The sequence below is a fragment of the Cantharellus anzutake genome, assembly GCF_015039405.1.
Source record: "Cantharellus anzutake strain C23 chromosome Unknown EI90scaffold_14, whole genome shotgun sequence".
Classification (NCBI taxonomy): Eukaryota; Fungi; Basidiomycota; class Agaricomycetes; order Cantharellales; family Hydnaceae; genus Cantharellus; species Cantharellus anzutake.
The window spans coordinates 478,351-490,494 of NW_024066964.1; the positions used below are offsets into that span (position 1 = coordinate 478,351).

Sequence of the window (12,144 nt, forward strand, 5' to 3'; positions counted from 1 at the left end):
GTCTCGGAGTCAACGAACTTACTTGCAACCGCATGTTACAATGATGTACGGAATCTTTGTGAACTAGTTATTTTTTTTCTGACTACTGAAGCACTGAGCTACAAATAAAATTTCGTTTATTTGATGTCCCCATTCACCTTTGCATTTTGGGCACTATTTTGAGTGGGCAGTGCCAATGAAATATCAGAAATGGGAATGTTGGTGTCTCCCATGGGGTCGTTGACACGTTGACTCTTGCAAACAGACCCCTTGGCCTGGCTTTTCTGTGTATTGCACTTTCTCTCCTGCCTGCCTTGAGCAACCACATCAGCAAAAGGTCCTCAGGGTTTCACTTCAAATGGTTTGAAAACAATTGAGTTCACTTCTGAACTGAATTGAAACATGACACCTTTACTAAAATGCTTTGGGAAATTGGTCAATTCGGCCAGTTTCATGGTATTAGAAGCAACAGGATCATCAGAAGTGTCCAAAGTTGACCACGACAATTTCCTGATGTGGCAAAGTGCCACTTGGTACACTTTCTGCAAGCATGGCTGGGGTTGTGCCTGCAGTGGTTGCAGTAGAACCTATGGGTGGTTCTACTGCTGGGCATGTAGCTGCATTCTCAGTGACCACTGTGGCTAGGGTCCCATGGCTGTTGCTGTCATTGGAGTTGGTGTCATTGGAGTTGGCGTTGTTGGAGTTGGCATTGTTGGACAATTGGTCTGGGGTCCCACCTGCCTATGGTTTGTTCATCTCATCTTAGTTGCCAAAGGGAACCCCACACAAACTCACCTCAGTTTCTAATTCTGTTTCTTCCATCATCACTGCTGCCTTAAACTCAGCAAAGAATTCATGCTCCAATGAGAGGTTGGACTCGGCCCCTAAGTCCGTCACTTGCGATACCAGCACCTGTTCCAACTTCTCGTTCCCACTTTGTCCAGAAGCCTGCCCAAATAACCATTTGTTCATTTGGGACATTGTTTTGTGGAAGGGCATTGGTCTGCCCTTTGTGTGTTTTTTCTCTGCACCAATGGCCATTATAAGACACTTCCTCCAGAAGTGGAACCGGTCTTCATCCTGGTGCCGATCCTCAGGGGGAAGTAAAACTCTCCAGGCCTATGACAGTGTCATATATTAGCATAAACAATAAAAGAGTCTTCGACAAATACTCACTGAAATGGCAGCGAGGGCAATGAGTCCTGGAGTAACCTCGTGGATGTTGTAAACCTTTGCAGCTAATATCCCAACAAGACTTGATGACATTTTTTGCATTGTCCATCTCAGGCAATTTTCCAGCAAAGAGGATCACACCCAGAGTCTGTAGTTCAGTGATTGTTAGCTCTCGGAGATGAGGTCACAATTGATTGCCTTACACAAAGAATGTAACAGGATCGGAACATCCAGTGCTTTGGTTTGCCCTCTTGCATATGGATAAGGAGGGGGTCGATGGGATATCGTCTGCATCCATCAGGTGTTCCACGTAACTGAACTGCCCCATCACAGGAGTGCAGTTCGCAGTTGTGATCTGGGTGCCAGAATGGGAATGTCATATCCATACAATCCCGACCTCCGCTCCGGGCTCCCGGAACTCCGAACTCCGACTTCCGGAGCCCTACTTCCCTTCCGTCACCCTCTCCTTGCCGACTCCCAAGAGGTTATCCCACCTCCGGCTCGGACACCACCTTCGGTCCGACTCTGGAACATTCCGGGTCCGACCCCAACCTCGACACCTTCCAGACGAGTATGCAAAACCTATGCTCCCGACTCCGGACCTCTGCTCCGGAATCCTGTTTGCATCTCTGTTTCCGGAACCTCCGGTCTTAGCTCCGACCTCGGACTTTGACCCCACCTCTGCTTATACCCATTGTATTGGTTAGCTCATTCCATTTAATCGCCTTTGCCAATATTCCGGAGTTTAACTTCCGAGTTCGGACTTTCCGGACTTATGTCGGACCTTGCAACTATTGCATTGTCCTATTCAATTCCGCTATTCTCCCTCATTCCTATTTGGGCTGCTGCTTCCTTTCTATTCAGTCAGCTAGCCATTCCCCACTCCCAACCTCCTTCCTTCCTCCTTGGGCCTTGGCCCTTCATTCCTCCTTTGAGAAACACCATTGAGTCAAACCCTTGACCCTCGGTGTTGTTCCTCTTTCCATCTCCCTTTGTCTCCTTTCGTCCTGCCCTTGCTCCTTTTGATTCCGGACCCCTCCTTATATACAATGTACATAGTAACTTGTAACCTCAGTCCGAAATCGACCTGAAATCCCCCCAAGAGACTTTCCCTCTGCTAGATCCGAAATTAGGGACCCCTAGGACAACCAGCAATGGCACAGCGCTCCACCTGAGTCACTGAGGCCGAGGTCCTTCCATGCTAAGTCTCCGATTCCATTCCGGAGTCGTCCGAATCTGCCCGGTTCTAACACTAGGTCAGGGTGTATGCCCTGACAAGTGGCTTGTCTGTCAGGGATCAGCAATGACCCTGGACCCTATGCTGGCTGCATGTATGCGCGTGGGAAGTATGCCGGTAATTCCCATCTACTCCGCTTACCTAAGCCCCGGTGACCCGGATTGTTACGGGGATGGGGGAAATTCCCCATTCCTCGGTCCGTTCTTATAGTGGGAAGGCGAGAGTCATGTCTAGTTTGTACCATAACTGGAAGTGTAATCGATGAGTGATCCCAGTCTGACCTGGGAGTGGGCGATCGAATTCCCATCGATCGCGATGGGTGATGTAGTGAGCTATTAAGGGATTGATGATTGATAGTCGGAGATATCAGGACAGATGGGTCAGCCACGGATACTTGGCGCTCCTCAATGGAGCGTACCGTGTGCGAGGTCGCGACTGGTGAGATGGGTGAGAGCTTCGCATAGTTGCCATCAGGTACTTGGCGTTCGCAGTGCGAACGTACCGGTAGCGGGTTGATATCGTAGGCGTGCAATGAGGGCTGACTATTAGGGCCTTCGGTGACTTGGCGTTCCCAAAGGGAACGTACTGTTGGCAGGGACATATGATGACTGGCAAAGGAAGAAACAGACGGTGGATGGGCGGCTACTTGGCGTTCGCGTAGCGAACGTGCCGGCATCGAGGGTAAGTGGGCCTCATAGTGTTCACGATCACCATGATCGTGATGGGACGTCGTATGTTGAGTACTGGGGGGAGAGCGGAGTGATGAAGACCCATAGGGTACAGGTTCAATAGGACGATACACACGTCGAGAGTCTTCGACTCTCGACTTCGAGTTCTCGCGGCGAGGGCCGTTAGAGGACTCGATATAACCAGACTTATAAGACATATTGAGAGTTGTACAGTCACACAGGTTCAGTTGAGTCACAGGGAGGGTTGTTACAGAAGACGGTACACGAGACAGTTGTAGAGCAGTTGTTAGTTAGCGGGAACCGCCTTCAGCGGTTTCCGTACATGACGCGTGACTATCTACAAATGGTAAGGTCGCGGGAAATCCCGCGAAACACAAACAACCTCGGCCAGCACCAAAACCCCAATGGGGAAAGCTTTGCACGAGGGGGGGAAAGGGGTAGAACGGGTAAGGAGGATAGGGTAGCGGGATAGAGGACGGAAAGGAGAAAGAGGGGAGGAGCGATAGAGAGGGGAAGTCTTTGACCATGCAACGGATATGGTCGTTGGAGACTCCGTATCCGTAACACGGATCATCTCCGGCATTGTTCTGGAACATTCTATGATCATGTGATTCTATCGGCAATCCGTTTGGTTTCCTTATTGCCGGACTCTACATGTATATAGCTGACCCTAAGATGGGGACATCCCTTTCCCCTGGCTTTAATCACAACTAGGTTATCGGAGCATCTTGCACGAGCACACACGTCCCCTGACATTGTCATGCCATTCGGTCTCACGAATGCACCTGCGGCCTTCCAGCGATTCGTCAACACGATCTTTGCCGACCTCTTGGATGTTTCTGTGGTAGTCTACCTAGACGACATCCTTACCTACTCGGAAGACATGGCTTCACATCAGGAGCATGTCCGAGAAGTTCTTAGGAGACTCCGCAAACATGGCCTATATGCCAATCCGAAGAAATGCGAATTTCATATGGACACTATGGAATATCTTGGATACTGCCTTTCTCCCTCTGGACTCACCATGTCCATCAAGAAGGTTAAAGCTGTCCAAGATTGGCCCGAGCCCCATAAAGTCAAGGATGTCCAGTCCTTCCTTGGCTTCGCTAACTTCTATCAGCATTTCATCCACCAATACTCTGACATTGTGGTCCCCTTGACATGCCTTACGTGTAAAGGAGCCCCCTGGTTATTCTCTGATGACTGTCGCTCCGCTTTCAACACCTTGAAAGAAGCCTTCACTTCCGCCCCTATCCTGACACATTGGTTACCTGATGCCCCCCTCATTGTAGAAACCGATGCCTCCAATTACATGATCTCCAGAATCCTGTCCATCCGTTGTGATGACAGAGAGATTCACCCCATCGCTTTCCGCTCTAGAACACTCTCGGCACCGGAGCTCAATTACGACACCCATGATAAGGAACTGCTTGCCATCCATGATGCATTCTGATTGTGGCATCACTACCTTGAAGGTTCAGGTACTCCAATCGACGTCGTTACCGACCACAAGAACCTCGAGTATTTTTCTACCACCAAACTCTTGACCCGGCGGCAAGCCTGCTGGTCAGAGTTCCTCTCCCAGTTCCACATGACTGTCCGATTCCATCCCGGAAGACTCGGAGTAAAACCAGATGCATTGACTAGACACTGGGACGTCTATCCCAAAGAAGGGGATATGGACTACGCTCGCATCAATCCGCAAAACTTCCAACCAGTCTTCACTTCGGAGCAGCTCACTGCATCCTTACAAGCCACGTTCCTAGCTGCCACAGTAATCCGAGCAGCCGTACTCGTTGACACAGAGGCTCTCCATCAAGACATTCTAGCCTCCCTCTCCTCTGATACCACAATCTCTTCTCATCTCGCTTCCCCCAACCTCCCCAATTCCCGCTGGTCCATTGATGCCAAAGGCCTGTTAAGGCTGGACAACTGCATCTATGTTCCGGATTCCAACAATCTTCGTCTCCGCATTTTGCGAGACAAACACGACCACCAACTTTCCAGACACTTTGGTCAAAACTGGACTCTGGATCTAGTATGTCGTGAGTATACCTGGCCAGGCATCCGTAGCTTCGTCAAGAGCTACATTGTAACGGGGATTTGCCAGTGTACCCTAAACAAGCCAAATCCCGCAATTCTACCACCCTCAGCAAGCACCTCACATCCATCACATGTAGCCTACATATATCCCCTCACACTCTTTACACACATTTCCTATTTTTCCTAATTTTTCTGATTCCATTTCCGATGTCTAGAGGCCGATGTTTCCATTTTCTTATTGTCATGTGATATTCTTTCCTATTTTGTCTATCAGACTCTTCCAGGACCCGCTGTACAGTTAGCTAGAGAGTTATCAGCACCACACTCTAGAGGACCAATATACCACCATTGACCTGACCCTCAGTGAGATTCCTATCCCCCTCCTTCCTGTCTCAAGTGTCATATCCGTGCATACCCGACCCCGACCCGACTTCCGGACCTCCACCCTCTTCACCTCCGGAGTCATAACCTACCGCTGCCGTTCCGATACTCACCTTCGGTCCTGGCAACACACCTCCTCCTTACCTCCCCGACCCTATCTCTGTCCGCTCCGATACTCATCTCGGACCGAACACCGCCCCTCTCGCCACCCTCCTACTACTCTGCTCCCCCTTCACAACACCTCCACCCTCCCGTTATCCCCCTACACTTCCCCCATCCGTTCCGATACTCGCCTTCGGACCTGACTACTCTCCTTTCCACCACTCCTTCTTCCTTACCTTTCCCCTCTCTCCTCCCTCTGTTACTCCTCCGCCACCCTTCTGCCAAGTTACGACCTTCCACTGCTGTTCCGTACTTCGCACTTGGACACCGCTCGTACCTTGCTCCGAGCCTCCGTCATAGTCCCTACCTCGGACTTTGACTCCACCTCGGTCTTAGTCCATTGCATTGGTGACCTCATACTACGTAAACACCATTGCCAATATCCCTCGGACTTTCAACCCCGCCTCCGTAACCTCCGTAAGCTCCGCAACCCCCGAGCTTCGCGGATTGCCTTCGGCACTCTCGCCGCTTGTGATGTATTTCTCGCGTTTTCCCCTCATCCCTATTTGGACTACTGCTTCTTCCTATTCTAGCCAGTTAGTCATCATCCCCACTTCCCCTCATCCTCCTGCCCCTCTGGGCCTCGCCCTCCCTCCCTCTTTTCGGACGTATCACAGGTCCTGCCTTATGACCTTCGGTACCACTCCGCTCCCTCTACCCTTTGTTCCCTTTCGGATGTCTTCATTCCGATTCGGTTACCCTTTGTTTTTCCTTGTGCTTTTGCCCCTTCCATTATATATATCGGCGCTTGTACATACTCATTTTGGTTTAGTCCGAAATCGACCTGAAATGCCCCCTAGAGACTTCCTGCTCACCTACTGTGAAATTAAGGACCAAATGGACAAACAGCAATGGCACAGCGCTCCGCTTGAGTCGCTGAGGCCAAGGTCCCTCCACGCTAAGTCTCCGATTCCACTCCGGAGTCGTCCGAATCCGCCCGTTCTAACATCAAGTCTAGTTGGATAGACCCATTACAATGTCTCCTCCTGTACTTCTTGTGCCGTGCCAAAGTTCCCTGTCATAAGCCTTACGGCTTACTCAAACAACTCCCCATCCCTGAACATCCTTGGAACTCCATCTCCATGGATTTCATCGAACAGCTACTGTTACGGGGATGGGGGAAATTCCCCATTCCTCGATCCGTTCTTATAGTGGGATGACGAGGGTCATGTATAGTTTGTACCATAACTGGAAGTGTAATCGATGAGTCTTGCCCGGGAGTGGACGATCGAATTCCCATCGATCGTGATGGGTGATGTAGTGAGCTATTAAGGGGTTGATGATATGTAGTCGGAGATACCAGGACAGATGGGCCAGCCACGGGTACTTGGCGCTCCTCAATGGAGCGTACCGTGTGCGAGGTTACGACTTGCGGGATGGACGAGAACCTCGTGTAGTTGCCATCGGGTACTTGGCGTTCGCAGTGCGAACGTACCGGTGGCGGGTTGATATCATAGGCGTGCAATGAGGACTGACTATTAGGGCCTTCGGTGACTTGGCGTTCCCAAAGGGAACGTACCGTTGGCGGGGACACATGTTGACTGGCAAAGGAAGTAACAGACGGCGGATGGGCGGCTACTTGGCGTTCGCGTAGCGAACGTGCCGGCATCGCGGGTGAGGGGGCCTCATAGAGTTCGCGATCACTATGATCGTGATGGGATGTCGTATGTTGAGTACTGGGGGAGAGCGTAGTGATGAAGAACCATAGGGTACAGATTCAATAGGACGATACACATGTCGAGAGTCTTCGACTCTCGACCTCGAGTTCTCGCGGCGAGGGCCGTTAGAGGACTCGATATACCCAGACTTATAAGACATATTGAGAGTTGTACAGTCACACGAGTTCAGTTGAGTCACAGGGAGGGTTGTTACAGAAGACGGTACACGAAGCAGTTGTAGTGCAGTTGTTAGTTAGCGGGAACCGCCTTCGGCGGTTTCCGTACATGACGCGTGACTATCTACAAATGGTAAGGTCGCGGGAAATCCCGCGAAACACAAACAACCTCGGCCAGCACCAAAACCCCAATGGGGAAAGCTTTGCACGAGGGGGGGAAAGGGGTAGAACGGGTAAGGAGGATAGGGTAGCGGGATAGAGGACGGAAAGGAGAAAGAGGGGAGGAGCGATAGAGAGGGGAAGTCTTTGACCATGCGACGGATATGGTCGTTGGAGACTCCGTATCCGTAACAGCTACCCTCCTCTTCCGGATTCACTTCCATCTTGGTCATCATGGACTGCCTGTCCAAACAGTGCATTTTCATTCCTACCCACGATACCATCACCTCTCCGGGACTGGCCAAGCTCTTCCTCCTCCACATGTTCTCCAAGCACGGAGTCCCTTCCCATGTCACCTCCGACAGGGGTCCGGAGTTTGTTTCTCATTTCTTCTGTTCACTTGGTAAGGCCCTTGACATCTGCCTCCACTTCACCTCTGGTTATCATCCAGAAGGAGATGGACAGACCGAACGGATGAACCAGATGCTCGAGCAGTACCTGCACATCTACAGTAACTACCAGCAGGACAATTGGTCCGAACTCCTACCTCTTGCGGAGTTCGCATACAACAACGCTCTGAATGCCACCACAGGCATCTCTCCGTTCTTCACCAACAAAGGCTACCATCCAAACATCACCGTTCATCTGGAGCAAGACCTAACATCAGTATGCGCCCAGGAGTACTCTGTAGATCTTGACTCCCTCCATCACTTCCTTCACAAGGAAATGCACCTTGCTCAGATCCATTATCAGGGCCCAGCAGACTCCTGTCAGAGTCCTGCCCCAGCTTTTGAGGTAGGAACTTCGGTCTATGTGAAGGCCAAGTATTTCCACTCCACCCGACCTTCCAAAAAGCTCTCCAAGAAAAACCTCGGCCCATTCAAGATCATTGCCCACATAGGAACCCACTCCCTCACTCTCCACCTGCCAGAAAACATGCGAGCCTTTCACCCAGTATTCCATGTCTCGCAGATCAAACCCTCCATCCCAAACGTCATTCCAAACCACCACCAGCCTCCTCCGCCTCCCATAGAAATCGAAGGCGAGATGGAGTTCAAGATCAAAGAGATACTCAACTCCAAGATCGACCGATGTAGATGCAACAAGTTGCTCTACCTGGTCAAGCGGCTAGGCTATGAAGGGACCGACGAGGAGACACAATGGCTCCTTGCTGGCGAACTCGATCACGCCTCCGACCTTGTCAAAGCGTTCCACTCTGGGTACCCAGACAAGCCTGGTCCCAAAGCCCCTTAGGATCCTCGACTCCTCTCCCATCTCTCCCTTCCTCTCCACTCCTCACTTCCGCTTCATTTTTTCTTTTTCTTTCTTCTGTAAGTACAGCTCCCCTCATCTTACTAATTCTGGGCCTTCAAGGGTTCAGGCCTAAGAAGGGGATACTGTCATATCCATACACGGCCATCAACTTCCACTACCTCCGAACTCTCCGGACTACCTCCACTCCTTCTTCACTAACCTCGGAGCTCCTGTATTCCGCAACCACCTCCGCTTCCCTCGATGGTCACCACCCCCTCTTCTCAATATATTACCTACACCTCCCTAAGTACAGAGCCCCGAAGGTTTCCAGACAGCTCCGATGTCCGCTAGCGCACCCCCGCCTCTGCTGGGCAATTCACTCACTTGCCCTGCAAGCCCACCTTCGGGCCTATCCCTCCTTTCTGTTTCTGGGTTATCGCCTACCATTCCGCTAACCCCATAACCCGACTTGTCGGTAATATTCAATCGGCTAATGTTTAACTCCGTTAGCTCCGCTCCACTCGGCCCTGCCATTTACAGGCCCGCCCTCGTTGTAACTATATATACTCAACTTGTACATAGGTTACACCTCAGTAATAAAATCGACTAGAGTTGACCCTTTAGTTCTCATTGCCAGTCAGTAAGTTAGGGCATGGATGTGTAACTTGGCACAGCGCTCCTGGCATAAGTCGCTGAGGCCGAAGCCCTCCACCACAGAGACATTCCTTCGTCTCATTCTGGTCTCTGACAGGATCCAATTGTCTCTACTATACATATGTACACGCATACCCCTCTAGTAAATAGTTCCCCCCAGTTATAATATTAAGTCTTCGAATCCAAAACCTCTCCCAGGACGTTGTAGGAGTGCATAACAGGTGTGCTCAATTTCATGGAACCTTATGCAGCAAATACATCAAAATTGGGCTCCTGCCCTCGTACATTATTAGGAAAAAGGAATCGTAGGAGGGAGTACTAAGAAAGAAGAAAGAGGGTTTTCGTACGAACCGAAAGAGCCTTTCCGCAAAGGAATTGGTTGAAACTTGGTGGAGAAATTCAACCTGAGATGTCCTCATGCACGAAGATCCAGAAAATGCCCAAAAGACTCAGTGTTGAATTTCACCCTAATCGGTGCAGTGGTTGTGTGTCAGGGCACACCCACCTGACCTGGCCCCACCCGGCCCCACTTCACCCAGTACCCCACCACCCGGTCCTCTCCTACCTCCTCCCCCCTTCCTCTTTCTTTCTTTCCCCATTTCACTTCCTCTTCATTTATTTCACCTTCTCTTTATTTTCTCTTTATTCTACACAGATGACCTTTCTCTGTATCAATGTACCATTGACCCACCCACAGTGTGCTCATGACACACCCAGCCCAGGCACTTTGGGCGACCCCCCACTATGTCCAGCTCACGCATTCACAGCAGATGCCCTCGGGATCCCCCACAGGGACACCCAGGTGACTGCAGCTGTATGCGAGGATGACATGGCACCCATCATGTGACCCAAGCCACATGTATATAAACATACCTGAAGTGGGAACCGAAGAAGTAGCCTTCTTCTCACCCTTTTCCACTTCAGTCTGAGTGGCCAGGGACTGTCTCCTGAGCCAGGCCTGCCAGTACGCATGCCTGCTCCACACCCTGCGAGACTTCTAGTGTCGGGCATCTCACCCAGGCCTCCTCTACCCCAGACATGTCCCTGACATTGTGGAGATATTCTGATTATCGGGCATGACAGGAGTCATGGGACAATAAGAACTGTTCGGATGCTCATGTGCAAGCTAGTCTCAATGAAAATCTGGGCTAGTCAAATAATATAAATGCTGAAGAAGTCATTGGAGCGCATCTGAGAATTCCCATTCTTAGTCAAATCTCCACCAAATTTCATAAAATCGGTATCGTTAGAAAGCTATGGATAAGGAGAGTCGGATGGAATAAAGGGACAGAGGTTTGACGCAGTGTTAGGAGTGCTATGAGGAAGTTTGTGTTTTTCCTTTTCAATTTCTTTTGTTGATTGGAATTTTATTCTAAGCCAACGGCAGCTGAACCTTACCACCATTGTTGGTGGAGGCTTAGCTCAGCCAAACCCATATATTTCAGACTCTTTTCACAAATTGTATGTTTGCTGTATGGGTATATGTACATAGCGATTGAAACAGAATCCACCCTCCCGCAACTTTTGAAGTCCGTGTACTTGGGTGCTGTGAGTGGCCACATGATTGGTAAAGGGCTATCATGACCTTTAGGGAAATCCACCACAGAAAGAAGATAAGCAAGAGTTACCAGAGTTATGAAATCCCCCCCCCCTCCCATTGATTATACAGACCTGTTCTTACCGCAACACCCTTTCAGCCCCCTTTCTCTTTCTTCCCTAGTTTTTGGGGAGTGAGCTGGAGCACTACCCACTGTTTTCTGGAGACAGTAGCCGATTTTCCCGCTTGCAACATCTATCGCATTTGTTAGAATGGGGCGGAAACGGACGACTCCGGAGTGGAATCGGAGACTTAGCGTGGAGGGACCTTGGCCTCAGCGACTCAAGCGGAGCGCTGTGCCATTGCTGTTTGTCCATTTGGTCCTTAATTTCACAGTAGGTGAGCAGGAAGTCTCTAGGGGGCATTTCAGGTCGATTTCGGACTAAACCAAAACGAGTATGTACAAGTGCCGATATATATAATGGAAGGGGCAAAAGCACAAAGAGAACAAAGGGTGACCGAATCGGAACGAAGACGTCCGAACGGGAACAAAGGGTAGGGGGAGCGGAGCGGTACCGAAGGTCATAGGGCAAGACCTGTGATACGTCCGAAAGGAGGTAGGGAGGGCGAGGCCCAGAGGGGCAGGAGGATGAGGGGAAGTGGGGATGATGACTAACTGGCTAGAATAGAAGAAGCAGTAGTCCAAATAGGGATGAAGGGAAAATGCGAGAAATACATTACAGGCGGTGAGAGTGCCGAAGGTGGTCTGCGAAGCTCGGGGGTTGCGGAGCTTACGGAGGTTACGGAGGCGGGGTTGGAAGTCCGAGGAATATTGGCAATGGTGTTTACATAGTATGAGGTCACCAATGCAATGGACTAAGGCCGAGGTGGAGTCAAAGTCCGAGGTAGGGACTATGACAGAGGCTCGGAGTAAGGTATGAGCGGTGTCCGAGTGCGAAGTACGGAACAGCGGTGGAAGGTCGTAACTTGGCGGAAGGGTGGTGGAGGAGAGTAGTCAGGTCCGAAGGTGAGTATCGGAGCG

The 12,144-nt window shown here is 50.6% G+C and overlaps 1 protein-coding gene across 1 annotated transcript; it reads right to left on the minus strand.

Moving 5' to 3' along the window:
• Positions 1–456: 456 nt before the first annotated feature.
• Positions 457–1,245, minus strand: EI90DRAFT_3120718 (uncharacterized protein; the record flags this gene model as incomplete). Its single annotated transcript, XM_039063333.1, has 3 exons — positions 457–720; positions 775–1,098; positions 1,156–1,245. 3 exons carry the CDS (start codon positions 1,243–1,245, stop codon positions 457–459), a joined length of 678 nt encoding a protein of 225 aa, XP_038918331.1.
• Positions 1,246–12,144: the final 10,899 nt, after the last annotated feature.